The sequence below is a fragment of the Ylistrum balloti genome, unplaced genomic scaffold (genome assembly GCF_031769215.1).
Source record: "Ylistrum balloti isolate Yb309-2 unplaced genomic scaffold, AGI_CSIRO_Ybal_v1 Utg371184, whole genome shotgun sequence".
Lineage (NCBI taxonomy): Eukaryota > Metazoa > Mollusca > Bivalvia > Pectinida > Pectinidae > Ylistrum > Ylistrum balloti.
The window spans coordinates 321,854-342,412 of record NW_026782645.1 but is presented as its reverse complement, the minus strand read 5'-3'; the positions used below and the strand labels follow the sequence as shown (position 1 = coordinate 342,412).

The 20,559-nt window shown below is 38.2% G+C and overlaps 2 protein-coding genes across 2 annotated transcripts; one reads left to right on the top strand and one right to left on the bottom strand.

Moving 5' to 3' along the window:
- Positions 1 to 2,809: 2,809 nt before the first annotated feature.
- Positions 2,810 to 4,508, bottom strand: LOC132561241 (innexin unc-7-like). Its single transcript, XM_060225971.1, has 2 exons — positions 4,501 to 4,508; positions 2,810 to 3,971 (listed from the first exon to the last, which is right to left on the bottom strand). The coding sequence occupies exons 1-2, from the start codon at positions 4,506 to 4,508 to the stop codon at positions 2,810 to 2,812; spliced, it is 1,170 nt and encodes a 389-aa protein (XP_060081954.1).
- Positions 4,509 to 15,085: 10,577 nt separating this feature from the next.
- Positions 15,086 to 19,284, top strand: LOC132561246 (uncharacterized protein SCO4629-like). Its single transcript, XM_060225975.1, has 4 exons — positions 15,086 to 15,268; positions 15,897 to 16,020; positions 16,446 to 16,448; positions 18,806 to 19,284. The coding sequence occupies exons 1-4, from the start codon at positions 15,086 to 15,088 to the stop codon at positions 19,282 to 19,284; spliced, it is 789 nt and encodes a 262-aa protein (XP_060081958.1).
- The last annotated feature ends 1,275 nt before the right edge of the window (positions 19,285 to 20,559 follow it).

The window sequence follows — 20,559 nt, the reverse complement described above, 5'->3', positions numbered from 1 at the left end:
TCTGTTGGCAGACAAGAGTCTAATTGAGCCAGACTTATGTCAAACTACACACGAATGCAAGCCGTATTTTTTCAGTAATTCCTATCTACTGGTTTCATTCCTAATTCCTCGGCGTGAACGTCAACTGAAGACAATAGTTAACTGACATTTTACAGAAAGATGTAGGGATTTCGTGGTCTCCGTGAACTCTTAACTCAACCAAGTGAGAACTTAACTAAAAGTGAAGTAATTATGTTGTATGTCAATTTAACATGTATACCATTGCTAAACAATTAAAAACCAAAACGATTACAATAAAATCCGTTACTGCATTATGTCCAAAATATTCTGTCATTGTAAACATTATATAACATCGCTTAGCAATTAAAATCCTGCCGTTTGTGTTGAAATTCTTAAATTTTGTTTGTAAACGTTTTCGTATATATATTAAGCTTTTATAATGTAATTCAAACATATTATTTGAGAGAGGGGGAGAGCGACAGACAGACAGACGGACAGACAGACTGACGGAGAGAGAAAGACAGATAGAGAGGTGGAGAAAGAAAGACAAAGAGAGAAGGGGAGAAAGAAAGACAGAGAGAGAGAAAGGGAGAGAAAAAGACAGAGAAAGACTAAGGGTTGCTTATTCATATATTATGTGATTGATGTTTACCTATATCAAAAATAGACAATTTATGTTCTAGGCTTACAAGACTATATACATATATATAGATAGATTTTTTCTTGAGCGTCGAATTCTGTCCAGTAATTTTACTAAATATAAAAGTTGATGGACACAGGCATGTTTTTGCCTCTATATGCCTATTTATTTGGTACTACATGCATGTACCTCGAGAAAGAAGAATGAAAATAAGCGACATACACATTAAAAAGCACTGATCAGAGCATTCAATTAATACTGTAATTATCATGTATGCAATAAAACAAAAACACAAAAATCCGAAAATCCTTCACGATAGAAAATTGCTTAAGTTAATTGTTTTCAATATATAGATAAAATTGATATGATAAGTACTTCACTTCAAGTTACTGAAGTCATTTTTGTCAACCCCCGTGTTGACTTGTAGGTGCTGAATGTTATATTTTGAATATCTAATAGACATGATTGTATCGTTTGTTGTAATATAAAATGTATTGGAACAATTATGTACTTCAGTTCTTTGTTTTGTTATTTTTTTTATTCAGTCTAGTCAATCACAATCCAAATGCCAAGCTAATTAAGGAAATATTAATTACAAAATGATACTGTCTCTATGTTTTAATTGAAATTTGAGTTCTTTTTCTTCGCATTCCGCAACAGACAAATATGTGGTAATTTTACATGTAAGAGTTACTTCCCTTTAGTCCTGATTTCGACGTTCATCCCTTTATCTGAAAGTTTAAGTGTGAAAAAGAATAATACGAATGAACACTTGCAAACTGCTTTTCTGTTTTATGAAAAAATGTTGTTTTAGAAGAAAGCTATCATTACCTACAAGCGGAAAATTGAAACGAAATACCATCCAACCAGTCTTGTCCAATGACATAAGATTGAAAAAACCACACAAGTGAATCGTGCCTTTTAATATTAATTTACAATTTGATAAAAAAAAAAAACCAAACAATAAAGTAAACAGCGTCGTACAGCTGTTCCGTCCTTCTAGGACTCGTCAGTAATACTACATCATACAGCTGTTCCGTCCTTCTAGGACTCGTCAGTAATACTACATCATACAGCTGTTCCGTCCTTCTAGGACCCGTCAGTAATACTACATCATACAGCTGTTTCATCCTTCTAGGCCTCGTCAGTAATACTACATCATACAGCTGTCTAGTCCTTCTAGGACTCGTCAGTAATACTACATCATACAGCTGTTCCGTCCTTCTAGGACCCGTCAGTAATACTACATCATACAGCTGTTTCATCCTTCTAGGCCTCGTCAGTAAAACTACATCATACAGCTGTCTAGTCCTTCTAGGACTCGTCAGTAATACTACATCATACAGCTGTTCCGTCCTTCTAGGATTCGTCAGTAATACTACATCATACAGCTGTTCTGTCCTTCTAGGACCCGTCAGTAATACTACATCATACAGCTGTTTCATCCTTCTAGGACTCGTCAGTAATACTACATCATACAGCTGTCTCGTCTTTCAAAGACTCATCAATGATGCTACATCATACAGCTGTTCCGTCCTTCTAGAACTCATCAGTGATGTTACATCATACAGCTGTTTCATCCTTCTAGGACTCGTCAGTAATACTACATCATACAGCTGTCTCGTCTTTCAAAGACTCATCAATGATGCTACATCATACGGCTGTTCCGTCCTTCTAGAACTCATCAGTGATGTTACATCATACAGCTGTCTAGTCCTTCTAGGACTCGTCAGTGATGCTACATCATACAGCTGTCTAGTCCTTCTAGTACTCGTCAGTGATGCTACATCATACAGCTGTCTCGTCCTTCTAAGACTCATCAGTGATACTAAGTGCCTAATTTTTGAGGCCTGGGAGGCAAATGAGAACATTTAATTGTGATCGAAAGAAATGTCAGGATCTAGATTGGGATGTACTCTAGCCCTATAATTCAATAAATTTCCTAATTTTCATATCTCTATCATTTTTTAAAGAACGAATGTAAACCATGACACCACAGTATGACAATATACATCTCCGCTTTCTGAGAAACACTTGGTTCGAACCATGAACATGGCGGAGACGCTATCACTTCAATACATAAATTCCATTTACGTAAACATGTAAAAGAATGTTCGAATTTTTAATCTTCACTCTCAAAAGTTCAACGTTTGGTACCGTTGGTAATCATTAGCTCGTTTTCTCGTCATTGTTTTTATGCTCATTAAAACTATCCCAGATATTTTCCACGAGAATGCTGGAGTAAACTGCTCCAAGCTGATAACTGACTAACGATATCACAAACACTCCATCCACACCGAGATAGTTGTCCAAAAAGTCGTCAAATAGTTCGCTATCATTTCCGACATATTTGTGGGTACTACCCTGGTTTTCGCTGAGTAGTAGACATTTTCTGATAAACATCTTTCTACGTCGTCGAAGGAAAATAGCAAAATGGTCGACCAAACTGACTATGTTCACTATTGATAGAAGGACGAGCAAAAACCACGTCAAAATAAAAATAATTTCGTTGAACAAATTATTTGGGAGCGAGCATTGCACGGTGTATGTTTGAATATTGATCATACGTCGGACGAAAGTGTCACAAAACGTCACAGTTGGAAAACGCAACATCCCTGGTCGGTGCTCTTCGTATTTTCTCTTAAACACGATATCAGTTCCTAGAGACAAAAAATGATTACCTAAAAATTTGTCCAGTAAGAATAATTGTCCGATAGAATTAAGAACATACAAGAAACAGCAGAATACATAGGTTTTTGCAAGGTAACTCTCCCGTGAAATCTCGAAGCTGTACGCTTGTTTTCGTAAACGAATTCCCTGTTTCTTTTTCTGCATACGAATTAAAATCCATTTGTTCACAGAATGAGCGATATTTGTGTGATCGTCCGCATTCATGATGTTTCGATTCTTTGTAGTTCTAGATACGAAACTAAAACTTGAAAATGTCTGTAGCTGCATCCACGTCCATTTTGGAATAACAAAAAGTACACATTGAGTAAAAAGAACGACGGGCACCCAAGGATAGTAATATATCTCGTAGACTTTTCTGTCTTCGGGATAAGGTGAAATGGTTTGTCGAGATGATACATAATAGGTATTTCTGACGTAACAGTAGTTGTTTGTAAATTCAACCTGTTTATCAGTAAATTGATCCGGGCACCAACATTTGATCTGCTCGCCAAATACTTCCTTAGCCACCACCGCTGTTGTCGCAAGAACAAACAGGACAGAACAATAGCTACTATTAAGATGCTGGATGAAAAATTCCCCAATTCTGTTATTGGCCCTGTTGTCCCTATCACGTTCAATCGCTGTGCATGCATCCTCGAATCTAAAATTTAAAAATCAAATTTTCAACAAAAAAATAAATAAATAAAGAGTGAAACAGACTACACGTAGAGTTAAACATACTTATTAATGAAACATTGAAATTGGAAATCAAATTCATTTTCTTACCGAAAGACTATTTGACGTCCTTGTGACAGAAAATTATGCATTTATAACAATGTTGATAAAATGTAAAGAATAGTGCTTTATATCAAACAATACCATATATATACAACGTATATATTCCGGTATAAAAATTCTGTAATATTTGAGAATCAAAACTTGAAACAGCGACTCATGGCAATTCGCTTTAGCAGTTTCGAAAATTCTTTCACTTACCTTAACTTTCTACTTTCGCGTTTTTAACTTTTAAAAGGAACAAACATGAACGGTAAATAATGAAAAAAAACATAAATGCCAATAAATATGTATCAGATATACCCAGAAAACTACTCAAAACGCAGAAGCACAGACAGAAGTTGCAGAAATGGAATTTTATAGCGACTGTACTGTTAGAAATGATAATGACTTACGACCCCATAGCTGCTAGTGGAAACACTCCTGTTCCATCGATACAAGGAGTAGTGATGTTCTCCTATCTAGCCACGTTATAGTGCATGTAAACATTTTTGTTATCGTTATCAGCATTGTCACATGACAGACAGAAAGAACAGTGTGGCTGGATACGGGAATCGGTTGTGTTAGCCATTTCGTATTTATAACGTCAACTTTACTGGTAATATATTTTGTGTCAATAACATAATTTAGTTAAGTTTATCATTAAAATATTGTTTTTACGTATTTTCCTCCCCAAACTTATTTAACTCATATTTATTTTTATAGTCAATTCATTCATAATTCTAATGGAGACTTGCTAACGTGCCTCGCGCGCATTCCTAACTTAATATCTTATGGAATACAACCCGGATACTAGAATAACCTTAATACCATGTAATTGACTACGAATGGTTAAGCAAAAACGGCATTTTTATCCCTTTTCAATGAGACAAAAATGCATGTCAAAGAGCGTGTCTAATTCCAAATTGCTTTTAAGAAGAAATTTTTTTATTAAGGGCACGTAATTATCCACCTACAATACTTTGGGACGTGTCTAAAGATACTGTTTATCTGCTTATAAAACACATCCAATTTTGTCATTCCTTGCTATAACAGGACTACGGGTGGTAAGGTTTCCTTAAAGTAAAGAGCCCTGCAGCACTTGACTATATCCTGTGTAATTCCTCAAGGGCTGAGGACAAACAGATAACACTGATTCATTGATACTATACTTTGGACCTTTATGTTGGTCCTTTGATCAAGTGAGAAAGGCTGCCCAAAAGCCATCGCATATCAACAACCGAAGTTTACATGTGAAACTAACTACCCACTTCGGGGGGAAATCCCGACATTTTACACATGTCAAAATCCGACCCACATACATTAAATTTGTTATAATACATTTTCATAAACACAAATAAAACAAACGTGAAGATTTCGTTCAAATGTCACCAGTTATCATTTCAAACCACAGAGAGAGCAAAATCTTTTACCAAATTTTAACTTAGGTAGAGAATCCTAGTTTCTCATTGGCTGATTTAGTTGCGTGAGTTCTAAAGATGACTCTATCATAGAATGCTTTAAACAGTGTCTTGGTTTAAAAAAAAAAACATAAAAAAATATTTTTATCGAATTTTGGGTTTAATAAACTCCCCATCTAGTTATCAACAAATTTTGACTTCACTCAGTTTCCTACGAACTATGGAACGATGTGGACAGTGGGAACAACGTGGACAGCGGGACGATGTGGACAATGGAACAACGTGAACAGTTAAACCACGTGGACAGTGGAGCAACGTGGACAGTGGGAACAACGTGGACAGTGGAACAACGTGGACAGTGGAACAATGTGGACAATGGAACGATGTGGACAGTGGAACAACGTGGACATTGGAACAGCGTGGACAGTGGGAACAACGTTGACAGTGGAACAACGTGGACAGTGGAACAACGTGAACAGTGGGAACAACGTTGACAGTGGGAACAACGTGAACACTGGGAACAACGTGAACAGTGGGAACAACGTGGACAGTGGGAACAACGTGGACAGTGGAACAACGTGGAACTTGGAAATAACGAGGACAGTGGGAACAACGTGGACAGTCGAACAATATGAACAGTGGAACAACGTGGACAATGGAACAATGTGGACAGTGGAAAAACGTGAACAGTGGGAACAACGTGGACAGTGGGAATAACGTGGACAGTGGAACAACGTGGACAGTGGAACAAAGTGGATAGTGGAACAACGTGGACAGTGGAAACAACGTGAACAGTGGGAACAACCTGAACAGTGGGAACAACGTGAACAATGGAACAACGTGAACAGTGGAAACAACGTGAACAGCGGAACGACGTGGACATTGGAACAACGTGGACAGTGGGAACAACGTGAACAGTGGAGCAACGTGGACAGTGGAACTACGTGGACATTGGGAACAACGTGAACAGTGGAGCAACGTGGACAGTGGAACTACGTGGACATTGGAACAACGTGGACAGTGGGAACAACGTGAACAGTGGAGCAACGTGGACAGTGGAACTACGTGGACATTGGAACAACGTGGACAGTGGGAACAACGTGAACAGTGGAGCAACGTGGACAGTGGAACTACGTGGACATTGGAACAACGTGGACAGTGGGAACAACGTGAACAGTGGAGCAACGTGGACAGTGGAACTACGTGGACATTGGAACAACGTGGACAGTGGGAACAACGTGAACAGTGGAGCAACGTGGACAGTGGAACTACGTGGACATTGGAACAACGTGGACAGTGGGAACAACGTGAACAGTGGAGCAACGTGGACAGTGGAACTACGTGAACAGTGGGAACAACGTGGACAGTGGAACAATGTGGACAATGGAACGATGTGGACAGTGGAACAACGTGGACATTGGAACAGCGTGGACAGTGGGAACAACGTTGACAGTGGAACAACGTGGACAGTGGAACAACGTGAACAGTGGGAACAACGTTGACAGTGGGAACAACGTGAACACTGGGAACAACGTGAACAGTGGGAACAACGTGGACAGTGGGAACAACGTGGACAGTGGAACAACGTGGAACTTGGAAATAACGAGGACAGTGGGAACAACGTGGACAGTCGAACAATATGAACAGTGGAACAACGTGGACAATGGAACAATGTGGACAGTGGAAAAACGTGAACAGTGGGAACAACGTGGACAGTGGGAATAACGTGGACAGTGGAACAACGTGGACAGTGGAACAAAGTGGATAGTGGAACAACGTGGACAGTGGAAACAACGTGAACAGTGGGAACAACCTGAACAGTGGGAACAACGTGAACAATGGAACAACGTGAACAGTGGAAACAACGTGAACAGCGTGGAACAACGTGGACGACGTGGACATTGGAACAACGTGGACAGTGGGAACAACGTGAACAGTGGAGCAACGTGGACAGTGGAACTACGTGGACATTGGGAACAACGTGAACAGTGGAGCAACGTGGACAGTGGAACTACGTGAACAGTGGGAACAACGTGGACAGTGGGAACAACGTGAACAATGGAACAACGTGAACAGTAGGAACAACGTGGACAGTGGGAATAACGTGGACAGTGGAACAACGTGGACAGTGGGAACAACGTGGACAGTGGGAACAACGTGGACAGTGGAACAATGTGGACAATGGAACGATGTGGACAGTGGAACAACGTGGACATTGGAACAGCGTGGACAGTGGGAACAACGTTGACAGTGGAACAACGTGGAGAGTGGAACAACGTGAACAGTGGGAACAACGTTGACAGTGGGAACAACGTGAACAGTGAAACAGTGGAACAACGTGAACAGTGGAACAACGTGGACAGTGGTAACAACGTGAACAGTGGAACAACATGGACAGTGGGAAGAACGTGAACAGTGGGAACAACGTGGACAGTGGAACAATGTGGACAATGGAACGATGTGGACAGTGGAACAACGTGGACAGTGGGAACAACGTGGACAGTGGAACAAAGAGAACAGTGGGAACAACGTGGACATTGGAACAACGTGGACAGTGGGAAGAACGTGAACAGTGAAACAACGTGGACAGTGGGAACAACGTGAACAATGGAACAACCTGAACAGTGGAACAACGTGGAGAGTGGAACAACGTGGACAGTGGAACAACGTGAACAGTGGGAACAACGTGAACAGTGGGAAGAACGTGAACAGTGGGAAGAACGTGAACAGTGGAAACAACGTGAACAGTGGAACAACGTGGACAGTGGGAAGAACGTGAACAGTGGAACAACGTGGACAGTGGTAACAACGTGAACAGTGGAACAACGTGGACAGTGGGAAGAACGTGAACAGTGGGAACAACGTGGACAGTGGAACAATGTGGACAATGGAACGATGTGGACAGTGGAACAACGTGGACAGTGGGAACAACGTGGACAGTGGAACAAAGAGAACAGTGGGAACAACGTGGACATTGGAACAACGTGGACAGTGGGAAGAACGTGAACAGTGAAACAACGTGGACAGTGGGAACAACGTGAACAATGGAACAACCTGAACAGTGGAACAACGTGGACAGTGGAACAACGTGAACAGTGGGAACAACGTGAACAGTGGGAAGAACGTGAACAGTGGGATCAACGTGAACAGTGGAACAGTGTGAACAGTGGAACAACGTGGACAGTGGAACAACGTGGACAGTGGGAAGAACGTGAACAGTGGAACGAAATTGCGGGACATAAGATTCAAGACATAATTCTAGAAGGGAGAAGATGACATTTTGCGGGCGTTGCATGGTCAAACGTCTTTGCGTCCAACATCGATAAGGCAACAGCTTGTCTAAATTTCCACTGTGGCTGGTCCGTTGTTGGAAACCAAAATACCATCGTATATTTTCATTGACGATATCATTGCTCATTGCCCGATTCCAAATACTGTATTAAGAGACATATGTGAACTCATCTGGATAGCATAGAGTCTTCCTTTTTTCCGGAGTGAGGGTTTGGAGGAGGGGGTATTCCCTAGTGTTGTGTCGGCTTTCAGGTGTTCCTTATTTCTTCTTGTCGCATTTGGTCATTAGTTCGATATTTGATTCCTTATTTGGTATAACATTTATTTCATTTAATGAGTTTAAACACATTTCGAGTTCTGGAAATAAATAACCGCCTTTGAAATTCGCCTATAAGTTAAGATGTACCACGAAAAATCTTAACTGACCTTTCCAGTACATCTAATGCGTCAAATGTTTTCTGTCACCGAATCCAATCAATATTGCATCATATTCTTCGTATGAACACACTTGAAATGGGGGACATCTCCAGCCCAGGTGACAGAAGTTAGCGGTGAGTTCCCTACAACCATATCAGATTATCGTGCAATTTGGAGTACACTCCGGCTAGATAACCTTATTTCCGCCCAAAAATCCCCTCAAAAATTATCACCGTTATCAAAGTTAGCCGAAACGTTTTCGTTCGTGACACTTCCTGGCTGACTGACTTACTCACTCTGATATCGTTGAAGCACACCAACAAAAAACCGCAAACGACGTTTGAGACATCTGTGGGAAATGACGAAAATATTTTCGGCCGAGTAAGTATGATAAAACTTTTTAAGTTTCTAATGATATACTTGTGGTCCTATGCATCTCGCTATTTTGGCAGTCATTCCGGTGTAACGTTCGGCGGATTTGGGGGGTTGGGGGGGAGGGGGGGGGGGGGGTTGGGGGGTTGGGTTATTGACTTGTGAGTCGGTCACTAGCATTAAATGACTACTGTAATGTTTTATTTTATCAATTAACGAATACAAATGTTTAATGATACATGAAGGACTCTGCATGTGCTTTGTAAACGGTATGATTATTCTAGATATTAATTATCATTGTGCTGGGGTTCCACATTGTCGTTATACGCAAACTATTCTAATTCCAATTTTTCTATAATAAATCATATGTAAGCTTAACCAATGTAATTGTTATATTGAGACATTAAACGAATTTTAAGAAAATGAAAAAAGTTCTGTGTTTTTGACATCAATTCTTTTATATTAAAATTAATTATCTAACACATTCTCCCCTACCCCCGATTTCTGAGTGTTTTTGAGTAGTAGAGAAAACGTTGCTACTCATTTTCACACTACAACTATTATAAAGGTCACTTCACATATTGTAAAGGTCACTACAACTATTGTAAAGGTCATTACACATATTGTAAAGGTCACTACACATATTGTAAAGGTCACTACAACTATTGTAAAGGTCACTACAACTATTGTAAAGGTCACTACACATATTGTAAAGGTCACAACAACTACTGTAAAGGTCACTACACATATTGCAAAGGTCACTACAACTATTTTAAAGGTCACTACAACTATTGTGAAGGTCACTACACATATTGTAAAGGCCACTACAACTATTGTAAAGGTCACTACAACTATTGTAATGGTCACTACAACTATTGTAAAGGTCACTACAACTATTGTAAAGGTCACTACAACTATTGTAAAGGTCACAACAACTATTGTAAAGGTCACTACACATATTGTAAAGGTCACTACACATATTCTAAAGGTCACTACAACTATTTTAAAGGTCACTACAACTATTGTGAAGGTCACTACACATATTGTAAAGGCCACTACAACTATTGTAAAGGTCACTACAACTATTGTAATGGTCACTACAACTATTGTAAAGGTCACTACACATATTGTAAAGGTCACAACAATTATTGTAAAGGTCATTACACATATTGTAAAGGTCACTACAACTATTGTAAAGGTCACTATAACTATTGTAAAGGTCACTACACATATTGTAAAGGTCACAACAACTACTGTAAAGGTCACTACACATATTGCAAAGGTCACTACACATATTCCAAAGGTCACTACAACTATTTTAAAGGTCGCTACAACTATTGTAAAGGTCACTTCACATATTGTAAAGGTCACTATAACTATTGTATAGGTCACTACAATTATTAAAAAGGTCACTACAACTACAACTATTGTAAAGGTCACTATAACTATTGTATAGGTCACTACAATTATTGTAATGGTCACTACAACTATTGTAAAGGTCACAACAACTATTGTAAAGGTCACTACACATATTGTAAAGGTCACTACACATATTCTAAAGGTCACTACAACTATTTTAAAGGTCACTACAACTATTGTGAAGGTCACTACACATATTGTAAAGGCCACTACAACTATTGTAAAGGTCACTACACATATTGTAAAGGTCACAACAATTATTGTAAAGGTCATTACAATTATTAAAAAGGTCACTACACATATTGTAAAGGTCACAACAACTATTGTAAAGGTTACTACACATATTGCAAAGGTCACAACAACTACTGTAAAGGTCACTAAAACTATTGTAAAGGTCGCTACAACTATTGTAAAGGTCACTTCACATATTGTAAAGGTCACTATAATTATTGTATAGGTCAGTACAATTATTTAAAAGGTCACTACAACTACAACTATTGTAAAGGTCGCTACAACTATTGTAAAGGTCACTTCACATATTGTAAAGGTCACTATAATTATTGTATAGGTCAGTACAATTATTTAAAAGGTCACTACAACTACAACTATTGTAAAGGTCACTATAACTATTGTATAGGTCACTACAATTATTGTAATGGTCACTACAACTATTGTAAAGGTCACAACAACTATTGTAAAGGTCACTACACATATTGTAAAGGTCACTACACATATTCTAAAGGTCACTACAACTATTTTAAAGGTCACTACAACTATTGTGAAGGTCACTACACATATTGTAAAGGCCACTACAACTATTGTAAAGGTCAATACACATATTGTAAAGGTCACTACACATATTGTAAAGATCACTACAACTATTGTAAAGGTCGCTATAACTATTGTATAGGTCACTACACATATTTTAATGGTCACTACAACTATTGTAAAGGTCACAACAACTATTGTAAAAGTCACTACACATATTGTAAAGGTCACTACACATATTGTAAAGGTCACTACACATATTGTAAAGGTCACTTCACCTAATGCAAAGGTCACTACACATATTGTAAATGTCATAACAACTATTGTAAAGGTCACTACACATATTGTAAAGGTCACTATAACTATTGTAAAGGTCACTACACATATTGTAAAGGTCACTACACATATTGTAACGGTCACTACAATTATTATAAAGGTCACTACAACTATTGTGAAGGTCACTACAACTATTGTAAAGGTCACTACACATATTGTAAAGGTCATTTCAACTATTGTAAAGTTCACTACAACTATTGTAAAGGTCACTATAACTATTGTATAGGTCACACTTATTGTAAAGGCCACTAGAACTATTGTAAAGGTCACAACAACTATTGTAAAAGTCACTACACATATTGTAAAGGTCACTTCACCTAATGCAAAGGTCACTACACATATTGTAAATGTCATAACAACTATTGTAAAGGTCACTACACATATTGTAAAGGTCACTATAACTATTGTAAAGGTCACTACACATATTGTAAAGGTCACTAAACATATTGTAACGGTCACTACACATATTGTAAAGGTCACTACAATTATTATAAAGGTCACTACAACTATTGTAAAGGTCACTACAACTATTGTAAAGGTCACTACACATATTGTAAAGGTCACTTCAATTATTAAAAAGGTCACTACACATATTGTCAAGGTCACTACACATATTGTAAAGGTCACACCTGTTGTTTATAACAAAGCAAGATAAATACATTTTTATTATTTACATCAAAATACATTCACGCTTTCTTTGAGTTTGTTTTAAGTTTTTTCACTGTTATTTCTGTAAAACTTTATTTTCACTTATATTGGTGCTCTGTTACTTGTATTAAGATACAGGAATTTGTTTTCTTACAGTCTACCGATCGAGAAATTCTTCAACTTGACCCGTCGTTTGCGGAAGTTGAGTGATTCAGGAGACAGTTTCTGTCAAAGATTAAACATATATGTTGCTGCTGTTCTTTTCATATCGTCTTTCCTCTCGTATGGTCTCGACGTCTTCCTCGCTAAGGACAATGAAGGAGTGTCCGTCTTCTGTTACTGTCCGGCAGAGTTTTCAAAGTCACGTGTCCATTACACAAACTACGCATGCTTTGTACAAGGGTTTTATTCTGTGGCGTTTGATGAATCCTTACAAAGCCAACCCAGTTTTGATAGTAGAGATGAAAATGAGGACGACGAAAAATTTCTGAAATATTATCCCTGGGTAACATATATTCTAATTCTTCAGGCTGTTTTATTTTGTATACCCCGGTTTCTATGGAGACTAGGAGCCAACAGAGAGGGATTTCATCACAACTGCTGCCTTGATATCATGGATACATATGTATTTGGAAAGAAAGATGATGAAACTGAACCAAAGATGAAAGAGGAAGTTATCAAAAATATCGAAAACTATTTTATTCGTTTAATAGACTTACGGAATTCTGACATGTGTTTTCCGGAGATAGTCTTTCCTTTCCTGACCGGGTATCGCTACACAATCTGGTTGGTGATTACAGACGTGTTCATGGTAGTGAATTCTATTTCTCAATTTTATCTTGTGGAATTCCTGCTTGGAATTGATTTTATAAAATTTGGTTCTGATTACTTTTCAAACATGCCAGATTTAATGTGGGAAGACCACAGGCGATTCCCTAGATCAGCTTTCTGCGATCTGAACATTCGTCAGCAGGCTAACCAACAAGTATATACAATTCAATGTGCTCTACCGTCTAATATGATCAACGAGAAACTATTTCTGCTGATCTGGGTAACTCTATTTTGTGTGTCCATTTTGAATATATTTTCATTCTTTTATCATGTGATTACTTTACAACGTATAAGTTTTAAAACAATCGAGAAAATAAACTCTTATCAACTAAGCAAATACTTCAATACAGAGAAGTTAAGAAGCAATTTAATTGTCCGTAGTTTCGTGCACGAGTATTTGAAGTTAGACGTGTTATTGTATCTCTGGCAGTTAAACCGCAAGCCTGTTGTTGATGACGTCATACACCGACTCTGGGACAGGTACTCACGTAAACAATCTGAAGACGAAGAGCAAGAAGGAATCGAAAGTAATCTTACAGAAAGACACTGATGAACGTGCGCTGCACGTTTTAAATTAACGTTAAACAAACCCCACTCTTCTGAAAACAACATTTCTTAACTTTACACAAACCTTTCGACTGACTCACTTTAATCGAAAACTCACTTATTTCGAAGTTTTTTTCCCCCAGGATCCGTCGAGTTCGAGATAACGAGGTTCGACTGTATGTAGCAATCATCAGCGCTTGTATTCTGTATGAGAGATATACATTTAACTGTGTAAAATCTATAATCAAGTTCTAGTTCTCATTTGAGAACGTGAAAGTACTTTCTTGGATTGACCAAGATTCATAAGGCGGGTTTTGTCAATGAAGCAGAAGACGCTTATTCTTCCGGATCACTTTGTATCATTCTCCTTGTGCAATCCTTTTCAAATAGTTTGCCTTGGCGCTATGAATTTTGAATACATCATTTTCTGTGTTTGTCGAATACACGATGTATGTATAATCACACATACTTAAATATAAATGGTCCGAGATATAATGGAACAAATCGAATACGCTGCAATATATCTCTAACGCTTTAACAAAAATAAAACAAATGTTTCACAATAATCGTCGCTTTAACGGTATATAAAATCATCACTAATCATATCATATATACTGTATCAAATGGAAATCTACATATTCGTCAAAATTGAAAATCAACTCAACATTTATCAGTACTGTAAGAAACAAAACGAATCACGCTATTTTGTAAATAAAGTGTTTCTACACACATGATTATATGAAAACTTGGATATAACATTGCGACAATATACACTTTCATGAACCTGTAGCAAGTCATTTCGGAACAAACAGCTACTATCAGTGATGTCAACAAAACTACACTTTGAAGTAAACTATTTGAAAACTAGAAAATTGTTATTGTGATATCAAGACTAACAGAACTTTAAGTTATGTACGGGCCGTGTTATCAGGATTTAGTCCGATCTGTCAACATGGCCCTGACCCAGTGGAAGGTTCACCTCGTGATATTCTTTCTATCCTCTGTACTCACTCCGTTAAGTACAAATGCCACCTATGACAGAGAAAACGATACATGCAGACTGATTCCAGAAAACCATATACGCGATGCATTAACAGTTTGGAAATTTCTGCGAGTAAACGATAAATTACAAAAGGTAAGATCATTTTTCGCCACAGAGGTAAACAAATATCTTCGGTAATGTCCGTAAATATTTCCGTAAACACTCGGAAACAATGACGTTTAATTTTGCCCTGTCTCGCCTTGAAAATACTCTCGCTTTTTTATACTCGTGAATATAGTATAGAGAGCCGATGTATTTGTGTACATATGTTCATACAAGTAACCATAAATGTATCTTCATAGAACCAGGGTTGTGTCCACTTTTTTATGAGAAATTATTAAAATTTTTAAAATCATTCCATCATACAAAGTGACAACGATTTACTAAATCATAAAATTTGTTTTTATTTGTGATTTCCGTTAGTCGTACTTTTCTGTTTCAAAAGGCCCCAGTATCTCTTACAGACCTACGATTCACTTTAACGATTTTCACACTGAAAGTATTGCGCTAAAATATGACAACACTAATTGTTACTTCTGTGTATGGTTTAAATATAGCAATTATTATTGAACGCGCGAATTTATCATCGGGTTGACATAAACAAAACATACCGACGATTAGCGGAGCCATATTTCAGCGCATACTTTCAGCAAAAATTGCGCTCTAAAATAACATCACCACTAAAACATAAACGTTAATATTAACCTGTGTACCTTTCCAGAGTGATCTGATACTTGGCCTCGGAAGTCACGATAAAAGAGTTGCTATGGAGGCGTCTCGTCTCTGGTTAAACGGATACGGAGACTTTCTGATGTTTTCTGGCAAATCCGGAAATTTAACAAGAGGTATGGATTAAAATGATATAGTATAGAACAAAGTATTAACTACTTACATTTCATTTATTGCAAACTGTACAAAAAGGTACAGCATTTAGTTATAATTCACTTATGGGGAATGTTTGTTTAGAATTGAAAGTCCCGTATCATCCATGTCATGAAATACAGAGAGAGAGAGAGAGGAGGGGGAGGGGGGAGGGGGTCAGACAGAGACAGACAGAGAGAGGGTGGGGCAGACAGAGACAGAGAGACGGGGCAGACAGAGACAGAGAGAGAGAGAGAGAGAGAGAGACAGAGAGAGACAGAGAGAGAGACAGAGAGAGAGGGGGGCCAGACAGAGACAGACAGAGAGACAGAGAGAGAGGGGGCAGACAGAGACAGACAGAGAGACAGAGCCAATATTCATAAAAGATATAATATCTGAGGTGGGGGAGGGCGTTGGGGGGTTGGGTGGGGGAGGGGTAAAGACGATCCGACGCCTTAACTACTCGTCCAACGCGACACATGCTAGCAATATGTAAAATGAAATGTTAAGAACATTTAAATAATGACAGTTGTATAGATTGAGATTATTGTGGTGACTTTCAGTTTTGGTTCTCTTCCATCAATATGTATGTGTAATTTGGAGTTTGTTTATTTTACACCCAGCCATTTTGTGACCCTATAGTGCTACTCTTGTCCTTCATTCCGTCATAATATCATTTCCGAAGAAATATGATATGGTATGCACAGGGACTTGGTACGAATTCCCAACCCACGGTCCACATATATTAGTGACACAATACAAGATTTCAAGATTTCAAGATTTTTATCTACTTAATTCTACCGGTAATTTAACATTTGCTGTTCTGAATTTACAGATAAATTCTGCATCTTTTTTAATTCAACCGTAATAAATAGTCTTCAATACCAAATTCATTTTTGAAAATACTATATACTTGTCCTCTGGACGATTTTCCCATTTCGTCAAACCAAGATTGGACAAACTGGTCCTTCAGTCTCTGAGCAACTTCAGATTTTAAAAAACTGATATGTGGTAAACAAGTTTTCTGAAACATCCATACATGACCTAATCCAACACTGTTTAAAATATTTTTGATGCAGTTTTTCCATTTGAATTCTATTTGGCCTGTTTCGTTGAGTGAATACATCAATTTATACATGCAACTTGATAATTTATTCTCATTCAGGATTAGTGAGTACCAATATTTAACCATTCTTAATTTAATATCTATAGTAATAGGGTATCTTCCGATTTCTCCGTAGACCATAAAATTGGTTGTACTTTTCTTCAACCCCAAAATTCTCTTACAAAATTGTAAATGTATCTTTTCAATAAGATAACAGTTCTCATATCCCCATATTTCTCTTGAATATAATAAAATCGGGGATACCAATGCATCAAATAATTTCAATTTCAAATCAAGCGGTAAATCAATATTTCTTATTTTTCGGTATACTACAAACAGGGCTTTTCGAGCTTGCTCAGACAAGTGTTTTTTTGCCGCGGCAAAACTACCATTGTAATTAAAAAGAACTCCTAGGTAGGGGAACGAGCTTTGTATATCAAGTTCGTTATTGTAAAGTAAAAAACTATTTCTAGTTTTATTCTTTCTTTTAGAAAAAATGAAAGTTTTAGTTTTCTGGGTGTTCACTCCTAATTTCCAATTTTAGCAGTACTGTTGGAAATGATTTAACATACATGGACCGCGGGATTCGTGCCAAGTCCCTGTGTATTGTTGGAAATGATTTAACATACATGGACCGCGGGATTCGTGCCAAGTCCCTGTGTACTGTTGGAAATGATTTAACATACATGGACCGCGGGATTCGTGCCAAGTCCCTGTGTACTGTTGGAAATGATTTAACATACATGGACCGCGGGATTCGTGCCAAGTCCCTGTGTACTGTTGGAAATGATTTAACATACATGGACCGCGGGATTCGTGCCAAGTCCCTGTGTACTGTTGGAAATGATTTAACATACATGGACCGCGGGATTCGTGCCAAGTCCCTGTGTACTGTTGGAAATGATTTAACATACATGGACCGCGGGATTCGTGCCAAGTCCCTGTGTACTGTTGGAAATGATTTAACATACATGGACCGCGGGATTCGTGCCAAGTCCCTGTGTATTTGGACCGCGGGATTCGTGCCAAGTCCCTGTGTATTGTTGGAAATGATTTAACATACATGGACCGCGGGATTCGTGCCAAGTCCCTGTGTATTGTTGGAAATGATTTAACATACATGGACCGCGGGATTCGTGCCAAGTCCCTGTGTATTGTTGGAAATGATTTAACATACATGGACCGCGGGATTCGTGCCAAGTCCCTGTGTATTTGGACCGCGGGATTCGTGCCAAGTCCCTGTGTATTTGGACCGCGGGATTCGTGCCAAGTCCCTGTGTATTTGGACCGCGGGATTCGTGCCAAGTCCCTGTGTATTGTTGCATAGTAATATTCTGATTTGGTTTTGGTCAATTATTTTTTTCCAAACTTCAAAAGTTTTCACAAAATAGGTAGGACTAGTATTCGAGAGTCTTGCCTAACTCCAGTGAAAACAATAAAGACAATCTTCAGGCAGATTCTTTATCGGCGATTCCAGATCCTTTCTCTGGGTGCAGGACTTTTGGTCTTATTTCAAGCCAATAATATAAGTTAAAAATTTAGTCTTCTCCACGGTTACCGACGGGAGCATGAATGTCGCTCCAACACATCAAATTTCTGTATGTATGTTTTATTCTTCTTTTTTTTAAAAAATATAATTATTATTTCCATTTTTTGGTTCACAGGATGGCGTAAAAGTGAAGCCGAGATATTTCGTGATGTGGCGGTTTCCCTGGGAGTACCAGAAAACAAAATACTTACTGAAGAAAATTCTCAAAATACCGGCGAAAATTTTAAATACAGTTACAAACTGTTGAAGCGAAATGATAAGATACCTAAAACGTTAATCATTGTCCAGAAACCCCACATGGGGCTTAGAACAGTAGCGACTTTTAAAAAACAGTGGCCGGGTAACCAAGCGGAAGTGGCATTGATGGTGACGTCACCAAATATTTCCTTGCTAGACTACCCTAATGATGACGTAGGCGACTTAGAAGATGTTATATCTGTGTTGATTGGCTACCTACAACGTATCAAAGTGTACGGAGAGACCGGTTTCCAGAGTTATCATTACTTACCCAGAATTGTATGGGATGCTTTCGTCCGACTCAAGTCGTCCACACTTTACTCGTCACATCTACTTAAAGACACGTGTGACCGTTAAAGACTAGATTTCGGTTCTAGAGAAGTAGATTTTTAGTATCCTGTGACACATTGAGTTAAAATCTTTGTGTCCTTATAATATTTTGTATGCATGATGTTCATGAAACCTTGAATATCAAACTAACATTTTAAGTAGATGTTAAAAAGAAAGGGAAGATAACTTTAACGTATGTTGTCATTGTTAAGTTGAAGGAAAATATCAAGGTAAGTGGTTTATGTAGAAGGTCTGTTGTATCCATTGTTCTCAGTGTCAGCTGGTCTATATATATATATAGGGTTTTATATCTCCTATAAAAAAGATACTTCAGTTCCAGACATGATGCCGCTCCCCTTTTGAGTGAGCTACAGGTAGGGCGTGAGAACAGAACTAATAGCCCTGTTTTTTAACATTCGTAAGAGGTGACTTTATCCAAAGTTTTTTTTTCTTTCTAAACAACTGTTTCTCACTTACCCTCGTCCATGATACTACACATTTCACCTCTTGTTTAACGCTCGCTCCTGTGAGGAAACCCTTGGGTATATATCATGACCGAGACATGTTTTTGTCACATTATACAGATTACGGACAAACCGGTCGTTACTCTACCATATCACTGATATCTTTTGCAGGCAGTCGTCAATATCATTTTAAAGACTCTTGTATGTACAACTATTTATATACTGTAAACCAAAATGAAGAAATGATTAGTCTAGAACTCGAAACAATGAACTTACAGAGGGTGGAAATTGCTAATTCCCTACGTTGCCTACCTTGTCATAATGTGTATACAGCAAGTCTGATGTATCCAGCTAGTCATAATGTGTATACAGCAAGTCTGTCTACAGCAAGTCTGATGTATCCAGCTAATCTAAATGTGTCTACAGCAAGTCTGATGTATCCAGCTAGTCATAATGTGTATACAGCAAGTCTGATGTATCCAGCTAATCTAAATGTGTCTACAGCAAGTCTGATGTATCCAGCTAGTCATAATGTGTATACAGCAAGTCTGATGTATCCAGCTAGTCTAAATGTGTATACAGCAAGTCTGATGTATCCAGCTAGTCTAAATGTGTATACAGAAAGTCTGATGTATCCAGCTAGTCATAATGTGTATACAGCAAGTCTGATGTATCCAGCTAGTCTAAATGTGTATACAGCAAGTCTGATGTATCCAGCTAGTCTAAATGTGTATACAGCAAGTCTGATGTATCCAGCTAGTCACAAGGAGTCTACAGCAAGTCTGATGTATCCAGCTAGTCTAAATGTGTATACAGAAAGTCTGATGTATCCAGCTAG